This window comes from Myotis brandtii, unplaced genomic scaffold (genome assembly GCF_000412655.1).
Source record: "Myotis brandtii unplaced genomic scaffold, ASM41265v1 scaffold237, whole genome shotgun sequence".
NCBI lineage: Eukaryota > Metazoa > Chordata > Mammalia > Chiroptera > Vespertilionidae > Myotis > Myotis brandtii.
In genome coordinates this window covers 1,578,705-1,594,136 of record NW_005358943.1, presented here as the reverse complement: position 1 = coordinate 1,594,136, position 15,432 = coordinate 1,578,705, and the positions used below count along the sequence as shown (strand labels likewise).

General features: G+C 36.1%; 1 protein-coding gene across 1 annotated transcript in view; it reads left to right on the top strand.

Moving 5' to 3' along the window:
• The window catches only part of PIK3C2G (phosphatidylinositol-4-phosphate 3-kinase, catalytic subunit type 2 gamma), a 276,367-nt gene that overhangs the window by 169,241 nt on the left and 91,694 nt on the right, over positions 1–15,432 (top strand). The window contains exons 19-22 of the mRNA XM_014540168.1: positions 4,516–4,696; positions 9,025–9,132; positions 13,097–13,189; positions 14,628–14,757. Of these exons, the coding sequence (XP_014395654.1) occupies positions 4,516–4,696; positions 9,025–9,132; positions 13,097–13,189; positions 14,628–14,757 (512 nt within the window). The remainder of the gene's footprint in view (positions 1–4,515; positions 4,697–9,024; positions 9,133–13,096; positions 13,190–14,627; positions 14,758–15,432) is intronic.

The following is a 15,432-nucleotide window of genomic DNA, read 5'->3' as shown; positions in this document are numbered from 1 at the left end:
CCCCCCTCTGCTAGCCTGGTTATCCCCAACTGCCCCCCCTGCAAGCCTGGTCTCCCCACACAGCCTGCTTGTTCAGTTGTTTGGTCATCCCTCACTAACCCCCCTGATGGCCTGGTCACCCCACACAGCCTGCTTGTTCAGTAGTTTTGTTGTCCCTCACTAACCTCCCTGCCGGCCTGGTCGTAGGCAGCCATCTTGTGAGGGTGTGAGGGTTAATTTGCATATTACCTCTTTATTATATAGGATTCACAGATGACATGATATTGTACATAGGACACCCTAAAGACTCCACCAAAAAGCTACTAGATTTAATAAGTGAATTTGATATTGTAGCAGAATACAAAATTAACACACAGAAACCCTTGTCATTTTTATATACCAATAATGAATTCTCAGAAAGAGAAACTAAAAAGACAATCCCATTTACTCTTGCTACAACAACAAAAACATTAAGATACTTAGGAATAAACTTAACCAAGGAGGTAAAAGTACAGGATGATGAAAAAAGAGGTAGAGAAAGATATAAACAAGTAGAAAAATACACCACGTTCATGGATTGGTAGAATTAACATCATTAAAATGTCCATACTACCCAATGCAACCTATAGATTCAATACAATTCCTATTCAATTACCAATGGCATATTTCACAGATCTAGAACAAATACTCCAAAAATTTATATGGAACCAAAAATGACCCCGAATAGCTGCAGCAATTTGAGAAAGAAGACAAAGTTAGAGGTATCACAATAACAGATATCAAGTTATACTACAAAGCCATTATAATCAAAACAGCCTGGTACTGGCACAAGAACAGGCATATAGATCAATGGAACAGAACAGACCAGGTACCCCAGAAATCAACCCAAGCCATTATGTTCAATTAATATTTGACAAAGTAATGGAGAGCATATATGGAGTCAAGACAGTCTCTTCAATGAATGGTGTTGGGAAAATTAGATACATGCAAAAACAATGAAACCAGGCCACCATCTTACACCATACACAAGAATAAACTCAAAATATATGAAAGACTTAAATATAAGATGTGGAACTATAAAAATCCTAGAAGAAACTATAGGCAGCAAAATCTCAGACATCTTTCATAGCAATATGTTTGTGGATACATCTCCAAGGGCAAAGGAAACTAAGGAGAAAATAAACAAATGGGACTACATCAAAATAAAAAGCTTCTTCACAGCAAAAGAAACCATCAACAACATGAAAAGGGAGCCCACTGTAAGGGAGAACATATTGGACAATGCTAAATCTGATAAAAGGTTATATCCAAGATATATAAGAAATTCATACAACTTAACAAAAGCAAGACAAACAATCCAATTAAAAAATGGGCAAACAGGATATACACATGGCCATGATACATATGAGAAACTGCTCAAAGTCATTGATCATCAGAGAGATGCAAATTAAAATGACAATGAGATATCACCTTACACCTGTCAGAATGGCTACCATCAACACATCAACAAATGACAAGTGCTGGTGAGGATGTAGAGAAAAAGGAACCCTGGTGTACTGCTGGTGGGAATGCAGACTGGTGAAGCCATTATAGAAAACAGTTTGGAGTTTCCTCAAAAAATTAAATATGGAACTTCCATTTGACCCAGTGATCCCACTTCTGGGAATTTATCCTAAGAAAACTAAAACACCAATCAGAAAGAGTATATGCACCTCTATGTTCATAGTGGCACAATTTACAATAGCTAAGATCTGGAAACAACCCAAGTGCCCATCAGTAGATAAGTGGATAAAAAAAACTGTAGTTCATTTATACCATGGAAGACTATGCAGCAGTAAAAAAGAAAGCTATCTTACCCTTTGAGACAGCATGAAAGGGCCTAGAAAGTATTATGCTAAGCAAAATAAGCCAGTCAGAGAAAAGCAAGTCTCACATGATCTCACTCATATGTGGAATCTAGTGAACAAAATAAACTGTTGAAAAACATAGATGCAGAGACATATAAGCATGGAACAGACTGTCAAATCTCAGAGAGAAGGCAGGAGTGAGTGGGTGGATGGGTGGGAAGAGATCAACCAAAGAACTTGTATGCACATATGCATAACCCATGGACACAGACAATAGAGTGGTGAAGGCCTGATGTGGGCTAGAAGGGGTCAATGGGGGTAAACAGGGACATATGTAATTCTTTCAACAATAAAGATTTTAAAAAAACAACAAAAGAAAATATATCTTTAGCCCCTGAATTTTTCCTTTAATGCTTTCCAGTAGTAAATAAGAACTTTTATTCCACTCAAAGTTTATATTTCCTTTGGGAGAGTAAAAAAAGATGTTAGAAGATAAATTGGATTCATAACAATGACAAGGAAGCAAGACTTACCTAAAATAAATAAATAAACAAATAAATAAATAAAACTATGCAGCCCTGTCTGAGTGGCTCAGTTGGTTGGTGAATAGTCCAGTACATCTAAGGGGATGGGTTTGATTCCTGGTCAGGGCACATACCTAGGCTGCAGGGCACGAATGGGAAGCAACTGATTGAAAATTATCTCACATTGATGTTTCTCTCTCTCTCCCTCTCTCTCTCTCTCTCTCTCAAAATTAATAAGGGCATGTCCTTGGTTGAGGATTTAAAAAAAAAGCATTCTCATTCAATTAATTTTTTCAACACAAATGTTAGTAACAGAAAATGCAGAACAAATAAAAGTAATATATTTGTTAGAGTCTCTGTAACATGGGCAGAGGTGCAAAATTAGGAATGCAGAATAAAACTCACCTATGTACGTTTTTGCTGCTATGCATTAATCCTTTTTATTTTCAGTATTCCATTCTCACAATAATTTTCTTCTAGTTCCTTGAATGCTAATTATTTTTCAGGGGAAGAGAAGACTAGAGACTAGTTAAGATGAAAAAAATCAATCAGAGAAAAATTAGTATTTAAAGGAATGAGTCTTTTTTATTCTATTTCTGTGTTTTAGAGCATGATAGAAAGTAAAGTTTAAGCATATTAAAATTAGGTTCAAGGTAATAAAAATTGTCACATGGCAGACAGATTATTCAAATATTTGTCACTGCTCTATTATCTAGCAAGGTATTCTTAACTTTTTTTGTGTCCTGTGCCTCCTGAGTCTGTGGTGTGAGCAGAATACCAGGTAGTGACAGAAGCTGGCTTGGGGATGCTGTGAGATACAGATGAATTAATGTTTTTTCTCTGAATAGTTATACATTGTGCTAAGCCTATTCAAATGCATTGGCTCAGTCTATGGTCTAGAGACAGCTCTATAGAGGAGGAGTTATTGCTTTATTTTACATTTAAAAATAAAATCTCAGCCTTTTTAAATAATTGGCTTAAGTTACATTTTTAAAATTTAAATTCATTGTTGAAAGTATTACATGTGTGTCTCCTTTTCCCCCATTTACCTCTCCCCGGTCACTCCCACCCCCAGCACATGCTCTCACCCCCCTACTGTCTGTGTCCATTGGTTATGCTTATATGCATGCATACGAGTCCTTTGGTTGATCTCTTACTCCCCCCTCCCATCCACCCCTGCCTTCCCTCTGAGGTTTGACAGTCTGTTCAATATTACTTTTTTTTTTTTCGATGTTACCTTTAAGTTGTAGGTCTGGGACTTGAATCCAGAAATGCCAGAAAACAAAAACCATGCTCTTGCCTTTATAGTATCTTCCTCCAAGTAATCAATATGACAGTATGGAGACATTATCTTTTTTTATTTTTAAAATTCTATTTTATTTAGTGCCATTTTATCTTATTGTTTAAATTTTCATTGAATTTATCAGGGTGACATTGGTTAATAAAATTATGTAGGTCACAGGTGTACAATTCTATAATACATCATCTGTATACTGCATTGTGTGTTCACCACCCCAAGTCAAAATAAACTAACAAAATAGGAACAGACTCATAGATAGAGAACAGACTGACAGCTGTCAGAGGGGAAGAGGGTTTGGGGACTGGGTGAAAAAGGCGAAGGGATTAAGCAAAGAAAAAGAAAACCAAACCCTTAGACACAGACAACAGTATGGTAATTCCTAGAGGGAAGGATGGGGTGGAGGGAGATAAAAGAGGGTAAGGGGGTTTTAATGGTAATGGAAGGAGACATTATCTTTTGAAGGAAAGCAGAAAAGGTTGGGGATTGATAGTTAAGTTGCAGTATAATACAGTTACTTATAAATGTTATTTCTAAAATTATTTATTCATATTTGAATAAGTCAAAAAATATGTTCTTAAGATAACTATTTGTTATAGAATTACGAAGCCTGAAAGAAGAAAAAGTGCATTGTGAATTGAAATGAGAAAATGCAGGTCCCATTAATTCTTCTCTTTTGGAATCTCATCAGCTATCAGGTGGACCTTGATGACTGCCAACAAATAAACAACACTTCTCCCATTCTGGGTTCTTAAACTGCCCAAAGCCAGCAAATACAGATTTGTCTGAAATGCACTTGTTTTTCCTTCTGGAGGTGATTAAAAAATCAACTTTAGATACAAGAATTCTTTTTCTCTCTTTACTTCAGGCTGCTAAAGGATGCACAGAATGAAGCTTATTTTAAAAGCTGGTATCAGAAGCTGTTGGCAGCTCTCCAATTCTGTGCAGGAAAAGCCTTGAGTGATGAGTTTTCCAAGGAGATGAAACTTATCGAAATTCTGGGAGGCATTGGGGAAAAAGTCAAGTCTGCCAGTGAACTTCAAAGACAGGTTTGTTGAGAAATCAATCTTCATGTAGTGAAGTATTTTTTTTAATCTTTAGTTCAATTAAGTTTTAATTTCATAGCTTGGAAAACAAATACCTTGACTATACTTAGACATAAGACACAAATCAACTGTTGTTTTTTTTTTTGTTTGACTGATTTATTGTTTTTTTTAGTTGTTTTTGTTTGTTTGTTTGAGAGAGAGAGAGAGAGAGAGAGAGAGATTCTTGTTTGTGCACTTACTGGATGTCAAATCTTGGTGTATCAGAATGATGTTCTAACCAACTGAGCTACGTGGCCAAGACCTACAAATCAATTGCTTTAATCAAGTTGTTTTTTTGTACGTGTGATTTTTTTCTTCTTTCATTTTACTATGCTAAAGTTAATGGTAATGTCTATCACCAGAAAATGGCTTGACCCTTTCACAGGGGTCGCCTAAGACCATCGGAAAATACATATATAATTACATATTGTTTTTGTGATTAATCACTATGCTTTAATTATGTTCAATTTGTAACAATGAAAATACATCCTGCATATCAGATATTTACATTACGATTCATAACAGTAGCAAAATTACAGTTATGAAGTAGCAACGAAAATAATTTTATGGTTGGGGGTCACCACAACATGAGGAACTGTATTAAAGGGTCGCAGCATTAGGAAGGTTGAGAACCACTGCTACCCAGCCAGGTCTAGGGTGTGGCTTTTTTTATCTAAGTGGCCATGTAGCATACAAACAGTCCCTGATAAGAAGAGGCCAACTTAAAGGCAGTTTGTCTCTCTCTTCTGACTGGCTTATTTCATTTAGCATAATCTCCAGGTCATATATCACATGATCTCACTTATATGTGGAATCTAATGAACACAATAAACTGATGAATAAAATAGATCCAGAGGCATGGAAACATGGAACAGACTGACAAATCTCAGAGGGAAGTGGGTGGGGGTAGGAAGAGATTACCAAGGAATTGATATGCGTACTAGAGGCCTGGTGCATGAAAGTTGTGCATGGATAGGGTGCTAGGCCTGGCCCACAATCAGGGCCCATCAGGTTCCCCACCTCCCGGCTTCCCTGCCTCCTTCTTCTCTCACTCCCTCAGTGCCCCGCTGCTGCCACTGGTCACCCACCATGTTCTGTGCTGCCCCCTTGTGGTCAGCACATGTCATAGCGAGCAATCAAACTCCTGGTCTCCCGATCGAACTCCCGAGGGGACAATTTTCGTATTATCCTTTTATTATATAGGATATGCATTGCCCATGAACACAGACAATAGGGTGGTGAAGGCCTGGGGCGGGATGGAAACCAAGTGATGGGGGTCAAGGGGAAAAAAGAGAGGACATCTGTAATACTCTCAACAATACAAATTTAAATAAATAAATAAAGGCAATTTAACTAAAAAAAAGACCAAATGAAGCAACTCCTTAAAATGGCAACACAACTTGGACTTGTGGGAAATTACATGAGGGGACTTCTTAGGGTACCTTTGTCTAAGGCAGCGGTTCTCAACCTGTGGGTCGCGACCCCTTTGGCTGTCGACAGACCTTTTCACAGGGGTAGCCTAAGACCACCCTGCATATCAGATATTTACATTATGATTCATAACAGTAGCACCATTACAGTTATGAAGTAGCAACGAAAATAATTTTACGGTTGGGTTACAACATGAGGAACTGTATTTAAAGGGCCAGAAGGTTGAGAACCACTGGTAAGGTATTAAATCTAGGTCTTCAGCCGTGGGCAAACTACGACCCGCGGGCCAGATCCGGCCCGTTTGAAATGAATAAAACTAAAAAAAAAAAGACCGTACCCTTTTATGTAATGATGTTTACTTTGAATTTATATTAGTTCACACAAACACTCCATCCATGCTTTTGTTCCGGCCCTCCGGTCCAGTTTAAGAACCCATTGTGGCCCTCGAGTCAAAAAGTTTGCCCACCCCTGGTCTAGATCTTTCTAAAATTGCACCAATCAAGGTCACATTTTTAAAGACTTTTACCTAAACAAATACAATTATTTAAATGAGAAATCAATAGTGATGTGGAATGTAATACTTTACAGTAAGATCCATGATAGTCAAAATATTGTGCCTCTTTTAAAACTTATTATAATAATGGACTTGGCTATTCTTTTTCTTAATCTAATGGAGAAACACTTGCTCTTTTTAATTATCTGCATCACTAGTTCCCTTCAGTGACATAGACCATTAAGTAGGTTCTCCTAAGTTCAACATTCTAGATGCAGGGAGATAGTAATTGTAATGAGAACATCATTCAATAAAATTTAAGTAATGAAATTCATTGTAATAAGAACATCATTCAATAAAAATTAAGTACTTACTACAGAATAGGAGTTAAGGATAGAAAGATGAAATAAACACAAATCTTGTCCCCAAGGAAGATCATAATTTCTCTCTACCCCTGGTTTAAAATCAACAAGAGTTTTCAACAAAAGATATGAAAATAATAATAGGTTCAATGTCCCAGAATTTTTTCCCAGCCCGAGGTTTTTTGTGTTGTTTTTTTTGTGTTGTTTGTTTGTTTTTTGCTGGAATTCACTAATTTGGTAGAAATAACAGAAACTATGCAACTTTACCTACCTACGAGATAATAGAAAATAAAAAGCATGCACATGGAATTTATTTTTAAATGGGAGACCTATAAATTTTGCTTACACAGAAGAGCCTTAAGGCACATAATATGATGGGCAATGAAAAAAAATGATTCATCCATATTACTGCAGATTCATTAATTATTTTCTAGAGACAGACAAAAAGTGGAAAGAAATAAAATAAATTGTTATTAAATTTTATAAAATTTGTATGTAGGTTTGGTCATTATTATATTTTTAAATCCCTCACAAATTTAAGATGCACACTATAGTTGAATAATTCCGGCATCTTTTTTTTGACCATTTGCATCATATTCTAGAGTGATATTGGCATTATTCTCTCAAATAAATGTATTTATTTCCTCTTGTCTGGTTGATTTTGTGATAACACCTTTTCCCATGAAAATAGGAAAAGAAAAAGAAAGGTGGGAGAAACATTTATAATTTTTCACAATTTAAGTTACTATTTGTTAGTATTTTATTTATTTATTTATCTTCACCCGAGGAAATTTTTTCATTGATTTTTAGAGAGTGTGGAAGGGAGAGGGAGAGACAGAGAGAAACATCATGTGAGAGAAACACATTGATTGGTTGCCTCCTGCACGCACCCTGACCAGAGCCAGGGAACCTGCAACCAAGGTACGTGGCCTTGACTGTAATAAACCTGGGACCCTTTAGCTAGGGCTGTTTGTTAGTTTTTTAAAAGCACTCATTAAACCTAACTATATGATATGCCAATACTTTAATTAAATGAAGAGAGCAGAGATTTCCTTCCATGATATTCTTCCGGCAAATCTAGGCATAGATAAGGCAACGGATGACAGACAGAAAGAGTGCTGTGGTGGAATTTTGCCTCATTTCTCCACCTTGCTCTTCTGGATTCTGGGAGTAGTAGATTCTATTATTTGCCAATGAGCCAGGAGAAAGAGCTAAGAAACTCTTGAAAGTTAATTCAGAGTAATTAATATGATATTCTCATTTTTAGAATTGTGCTTAAAAAGTTTTCAAAAGTAGCCTAAAAGGAACTTTCTTAATTTTGAATTATTATTATTATTTTGTTTTAAATAATTGTTATTTCCCCCCTCTTTTGGTCAAGGGATACCCAATTCTAAAAGTGTGGTATATGGTGCCAGATCTTCCACAGGTACTATAGAAGAGCACTGTGCAAGGGGGTAAATCAAGTACCAGAAATATACTCATTGCCATTTAGTAAAGTAGACATATTGCTGTTTCTGATAATTATCAATTGTAGGCAATTATAATTTTTTGTCATTATTGCTGGTAATATATGTGAACTTATTCTTAAGATGTACTCTTATTATTAAGTGTAAATCTTGAGAGATGCAAACTAAGATTTTAGAAAAATGTCAGAAAGGAATTATATGAATAATCACTTAAAGCTGGGACTGGAAATTAGTGGGCCACAGGTCAAGTCCAATCCATTGTGTTTTGTTTGAACAGAATAGTACTTCGTTTTGGTTTTGCTTTTAATTGAATGTAAAGTCCTTTAAAGGGGACATGCACTCATTAATTCCCCACTCCCTATTGTCTTTAGCCTGCTGCTTTCTCAAATGTGGCTACATCACCTACCTGACCCTAAAGCATCCAAGTGTGCAACCTCTGAATTAAACAGTTTATTTAATCAATACAAGAAAATTCTAACTTGAAGAAAAGGTCACGTTCTTTACAGTTTCTAAACTGCTTTTCCTTATGACTTTTCACAGGATGTACTGAAGAAAGAGATTGGCAGGCTAGAAGAATTCTTTCAGTCTATACATACCTGTCACCTTCCTCTGAACCCTGCTGTCTGTATAAAGGGGATTGATCACAAGGTAAATTGAGTATTTTTGTTCCATATTGTTTAGTTCACTGTATGTTTTTGAAATGGCAAATATAATTTATAAAATCTTATTGCAGTTATTTTTCCTCAGTGTGTAAATAAAGATGTTTCTCATGGAATTGATTTCTCAAATGTATTCAAAATTGTTCATTTGGTGACTCCACACAGGCCGAGTTTAATTTCATGCTTATTTAGATTACGTGCATACCCATGTCTAGTACACTAATATATCATTAGCTACAACATCTCCATGTTGATTCAATTTAAAATTCATTGGTGCTCATGAGTCAGTGTGCCATATAATGTATTTTGTGATTTTACCAATGCCTGGAAAGTCCTTCTTGGTGTTGTCCCACTCACAAACCCCATCTCTTCCCAAACCTCTGCCAGCCACCCTTCTCTCACTTGGAGTCGTCCTTTCTCCTCTGTTCTCCAAGAGCTTTATTATTCTCCTTCTCAAAAGCCCAAGAGTAGAAGACACTAATAGAGAGGAGGGTTGATAAGTGAGATTTAGAAGTGAAGTAGTCAAACCATCATGCATGAACAATAAATGTTACTTAAGTTATAAGATCAAGAAAACATATCCAATAAGTAGGGGGGAAATTAGATCATTATTAGTATAAATATAAAAAGGTTTGCTAAAAGCTTGATACTCTCGCCTTTATAACTTTGCTGTTACAAAGACACCCTGCAAACTTTCCTAATATGCTTCATAAACGTATTTTAAAAAATAACAAAATTACCCATCAATTCCATAAATTGAGATATGTATGTCTAATCGAACTAAAATCTAAATCATCGCCAATTTTTAAAAAATTGTGTAACTTTTTAATCATTAGCAGTGAATCTGATTAATTCTGAGAAAATGGAAACTCAGCATTTCAAAGACATCATATATTGCATTCAAAAGAACAATATGGATCACTGATTTCAGATGTTGGTGTTTTGTTTATGCTTTCTTTGTTTGTTGTTATTAAGGAGTAGACGATTTTTTAATTTAAAATTACATATGAGTTTGGGCTTATGCATTTGGGAATGTGGGGTGCTAGCTCTAATAGGTGCCTGCTGTGAGTATCCAGGTCAGCTGGCCAGACCTGGGGTCACCAGCCCCGGAGTCACCACACCTAGTGCTGTGATTAGTACCAGACTCCCCTGCAGCAACCTGCAACCATCACTACTTTCCCTGAGACTGGGAAGTGGCCCAAGTAGAGCCATTCCTTTGTCTCATTTGTTCTGACCAGCTGTGACTTGTATAAGGCTGCTGCACCTGTGCATTCAGCAGTGAACAGGACAAATGTGCCAGGTGATGCTGTCACCTACAGAGCATTTTAGTCTGTCCTTTGGTCTTGCTGAACAATAAGAGGGTCTGAAGGGACATACATCACATCCAGAGGTGCAATAAATGTGGCAAAGTTAATAATCAGAGACCACATCTGGTTGGCTATCAGAGGATCCACACTGGAAAGAGTCTCTATGAGTATGGTAAGACCTTTAAACAGACCTGTCAGACAGTGGTTCATCTGAGAATCCACTGATAGAACAAGCTGTATTAATACAGAGAGTGTCATCCCTGTTCCCATATCATTAAATATCAGAGACTCCATGCTTACGAGAAGCCTCATAAACATGAAGAATGTGTAAAAGCCTTCACTTTGAGCCCCCTACTCATTGACTATCAGGAACCCATACTGGAGAACAACCTTCTGAATGTCATGAGTGCAGGAGGCCTCTATTCAAAGTAAAAGCCTTTTCCACCATCAGGCACTTCTCAAGTGAGAAACTTTGCAGTTGAAATGAGTGGTGGGGAAAGCTTTCTATTCCAATGGAAACCTTATCAACCATTACAGAATCCACACTTGGAAGAAGCTTATGAGTTTAATGAACATAGTAAGGCCTTCAGTGAGAATAAATATCTTATTTGGCATCAGAGCCTCCACACTGGGGAACAAGCACATAAATGTAGGCAGTGTAGGAAAGCCTTCAATCAGAACTCTCAACTTGTCGACGATGAGCAAATTCATAGCAGAGAGAAAAAAAAAACAAATGCAGTCTGGCAAGGCATCCAGTCTGAGTAGATGTCTCATTTTACGCCACAGACCTCACACAAGCACAAAGCCTTGCCTTCAGCCTCCCTTTGCTCTTTGTCTCTCTTCCATGGACTTGGGATGCCCAAGAATTGAATGAGTGGTATTTGAAATCCAATGATCTAGACTCATTTCTGGCCTAGCATAGGCTTTCCTAATTCAATACCATGACAGAAGGTCATATGTTTCCTGATTGACTTATTTTTGCAGCAAGAATTCATTACCTACCAAACAGCAACCCCACCTCCATCACTGTAAAATCAAACTGATTTAGCAAGCAAGGGTTTCTGTTTGCTCTAGGATTAGGTGAGATTTATGTTGATAGGTTAAGAAATAGATCCTTTCCTCTCAGCTCCTACCGATCTCAGATTTCTCAGAAATAATGATATTCAGAACAGATCCTTCAGCATGTATTTTCTAAAATTTTTTAAAATATATTTTTATTGATTTCAGAGAAAAGGGGACAGAGAGAGAGATATAGAAACATCAATGATGAGAGAGAATCATTGATTGGATGCCTCCTGCACACCCCCCACTGGGGATCAAGCCTGCAAACCAGGCATGTGCCCTGATGGGGAATTGAACTGTGACCTCCTGGTTCATGGGTTGATGCCCAATCACTGAGCTACGCTGGCTGGTCCCTTCAGCATGTATTGATGTCATATTTTAACTGAGTTGATAAATTGAACATATCAAGTTATTTTCCTTTCTTTAGTATTGATTGTACTCTTCACTGTGAACATGAACTCTCTAATAGCCTAAACACATACCGCCTTTTAGCACTCAAACAATTGTGAGAATATACAAGGAGAATAAGCAATAAGGAAAGCACAATGGAAAGTAGTCAATATAGTAAAGGTGAATATAGAAATGCAAAATGCAATTGAAGGAAATGAAAAAAGAAAATATATGTTGTACTCTTATTTGTAATTGTAAGAAAATATCTATCTATATATATAAAAGCCTAAGCGACAGAACGACCGGTCAACTGGTTGCTATGATGCACACTGACCACCAGGTGGCAGACGCTCAATGCAGGAGCTGCCCCCTGGTGGTCAGTGTGCTCCCACAGCCAACTTCCCATGGCAGCCAATCCTGGCCCTGATGGCCCTGATGGCCCTGATGGCCCCTCCCCCCAGCAAACCTCCCAGGGCCTGATCTGCCCTGATCACCAGCCAGACTAAGGGACCCCACCCATGCACAAATTCATGCACCGGGCCTCTAGTTCATTAATAAAAAAAGAAAAAGGATGCATTAATTTTTTTTAACTACATAATTAGTGTCAGGCACAGTAAAAGGTATTTTATATCCATTAGCTCATATATCTATTGTAAATATGGTGAGGTAGGCATTGTTATCACCATTTTATAATGGGATACAAACATTTTAGTAACTTGCCCAAAGTCTTACAGCTAATAAATCATAGAGTCCAAATTTGAACTCTATAGCTCTATATTCATTTTCTTAATATGCTGCAGAGCAGATATAGTTAAAAGGAAATAAATTTTTTAAAATAGCAATTTTATTTATTTTTTATATTAACCAACTAGCATAAACACAATACCTATATACTATACTACTTCTTTTATTTAAATCCCCAACATAACACCACTGTTCAGATAGAAAAAAATGTAGTTGAAGATTTATGACCTGCCAAAAAGCTGGCTTTTCATTTTCCAAGTATGGCTTTGGTTGGTAAAACTAAAGTTGCTTGTGTTTTTTAAAAAATAAATAAGTTTCTTTGTTCCAAAGTGTAAAAATTATTCATATGTGTTCTATTTGTTCAAATAAATTCTGCAAGGTGCCATGATTTCCAGGAATGTGTTCTTTTTGCTTTATTTTGGTAACGGTTTTTCTCTTCTCCTCTTGTAGGCATGTTCATATTTCACATCTAATGCTTTACCATTGAAGATTACTTTCATCAATGCTAATCCAATGGGCAAAAATATCAGCATCATTTTTAAGGTACAGTAACTCCTAAAGCATCAAATTGATTACATTGGTAGAAATATTGATTTATTGCTCACAAGAAAATTACTGGTGCTATTTTCTGCTGGCAACAACACAAAAAATTTCAGTTATTTTTGATTTTGCATTTTTTACAGAATTATAGTACATGCCAAACTATGATTGGCACTAAATCAAACATTACTGGCTTAAAGTCAGTGAACCTTCAGTGCAAAATTTAAGAAAACATATTTCAATAAGCAAAATTATACAATCACTTTTGAGTAGCACAGAAACTGGAATGTGTGGTGAGCCCCGAGGACGAGAGCTTTCTTTTGGCCTAAATACTAAATTAGAATCAAAATTACCTGTAACTCAAATAATATAAATTAATTTAACATAAAATTATTATCTGCAAGCATTTGCTGATTTTAGTAATTTGGGCTGGGTTTTTTTTTTCTTTTGAAAGAAAACATAAATATGGGCCACAGCAGTCTTTCTCATGAATCCCATGGGAAAACAGAGTCAATGGTTATAAACAAGTAGGAAAAGGAGACTAAGGAAGAAACTAAAGAATTCGCCAATCATCCAGCTAGTTTAATCAATTATCCCGCCAAACCAGACAACAAGGTCTTCGAATGATATTTTTGGTGGATTCTGACTATTTTTGAGGATAATAAGACATCCAGTTTTTTTCTTTGAACTCTGTAACCTCAAGCAATAATGGTTCAATGACACTGCATATTTGCTGAAGAAAAAAAAACAACCTGGAATCTCATCTTGGCATAACTTTCTGCATGTAATTTAGAAAGCATTTTCAAAATAAAAATTCTTAATAGTTTAAAGGCATAGAACTATTGTTTCCCTTTGGACATATTTCATTTCTTTCACCAATGCTAGAAAATCTCCCCTTTATCATATCTAATTGTTATCAGAGACCATGTACTCTGAAAACTTGTCAACTGCCCTCATAAGAGAAGCCAGTGACGCAGAGTCTGATGAATCATGTGTGTATGTTTATCCTCATAGTTGAGAAGCTCTTGGTATTCTGTTTATCAGTGCATAAATTTATGACATACCAAATAATGTTTCAATTAACTCTCTCCTGGCTGAGTCTGAAATTTGGATAAACATTTATTCAGCCTTTCTTCACTACACGTTGAGTCTAAGACATTGCACATGGATAATAAATTGAAAGATTATCAGAGAACAACATTCCAAGCAGCTTCTACTAGTAATTTGGTGGCTGAAGCTTCTGTAATCACTTAAAGGAACATTCTCATTCTCTTTGATCTTCCATCAGAAACACAAGGTACTGGGAGAGCTAATGAAATAATTGAAATCACTCTAAATTGGCTAAAAATGTATTCAAAGGAAGAAATGACATGTATTATATCTGAAAGCTTTTAATGGCAGTCATAGAGAAACCCAGAGTCTATAATTTTGTTTTGAACAGGCTGGAGATGATCTTCGCCAGGATATGCTTGTTCTGCAGATTGTCCAAATGATGGACAATATTTGGCTGCAGGAGGGCCTGGATATGCAAATGATCATTTATAGATGTCTATCCACAGGAAAAGGCCAAGGTCAGTATAGACTAGATAATGAGAAGACTTACATCATTTCTGTCATGTATTTACTGGTAAAATGCCACCAAACTTTCCACAGCGCTCATTTTAGGCTATAAATTTTAAAATCCAAAGAACTATACATTCTCGTTCTTCTTTTTAAACAAGAATTATTTTCAAAAATTATAAGCCAAAATAATTTACATAAAGCATAATGTCCTTTTAGATATTAATGAGAACCTTGACAACCCAAATGTTAATGGTGATCTTCTTTTGTGTGTCTTTAAGATTAGTTCATTAATAGCTAACTCCTATCTTTTCTCTTTTTCCAAGATAATAGAAAAGCCTATTAATTCAAAAAAATAAAATTGTCACCTATTGATGCAAAATTTGAAAAGTTGCAAATGCTTAAAGGAGTTCTAAAAATTCTAAATACATTGTAAACCTGCACTTAATTTCTAAAAGACTTTCAAGTAAAATTTAAATATCAACAGTCAAAGGTGACCATACATGCAAACTTTTAACATACTTCAGCATTTCTTTTCCTTATAAAACCTAAGCCATTATTGTGGAAATAGAGCTACATTTATACATATTACCAATGAAAATAATGTTAGGAGTCCACTCAAATTATTACCAAAACATAAGAGATAAAAGTTGTATTTAATTACAATCATGCTGAAATATATATAT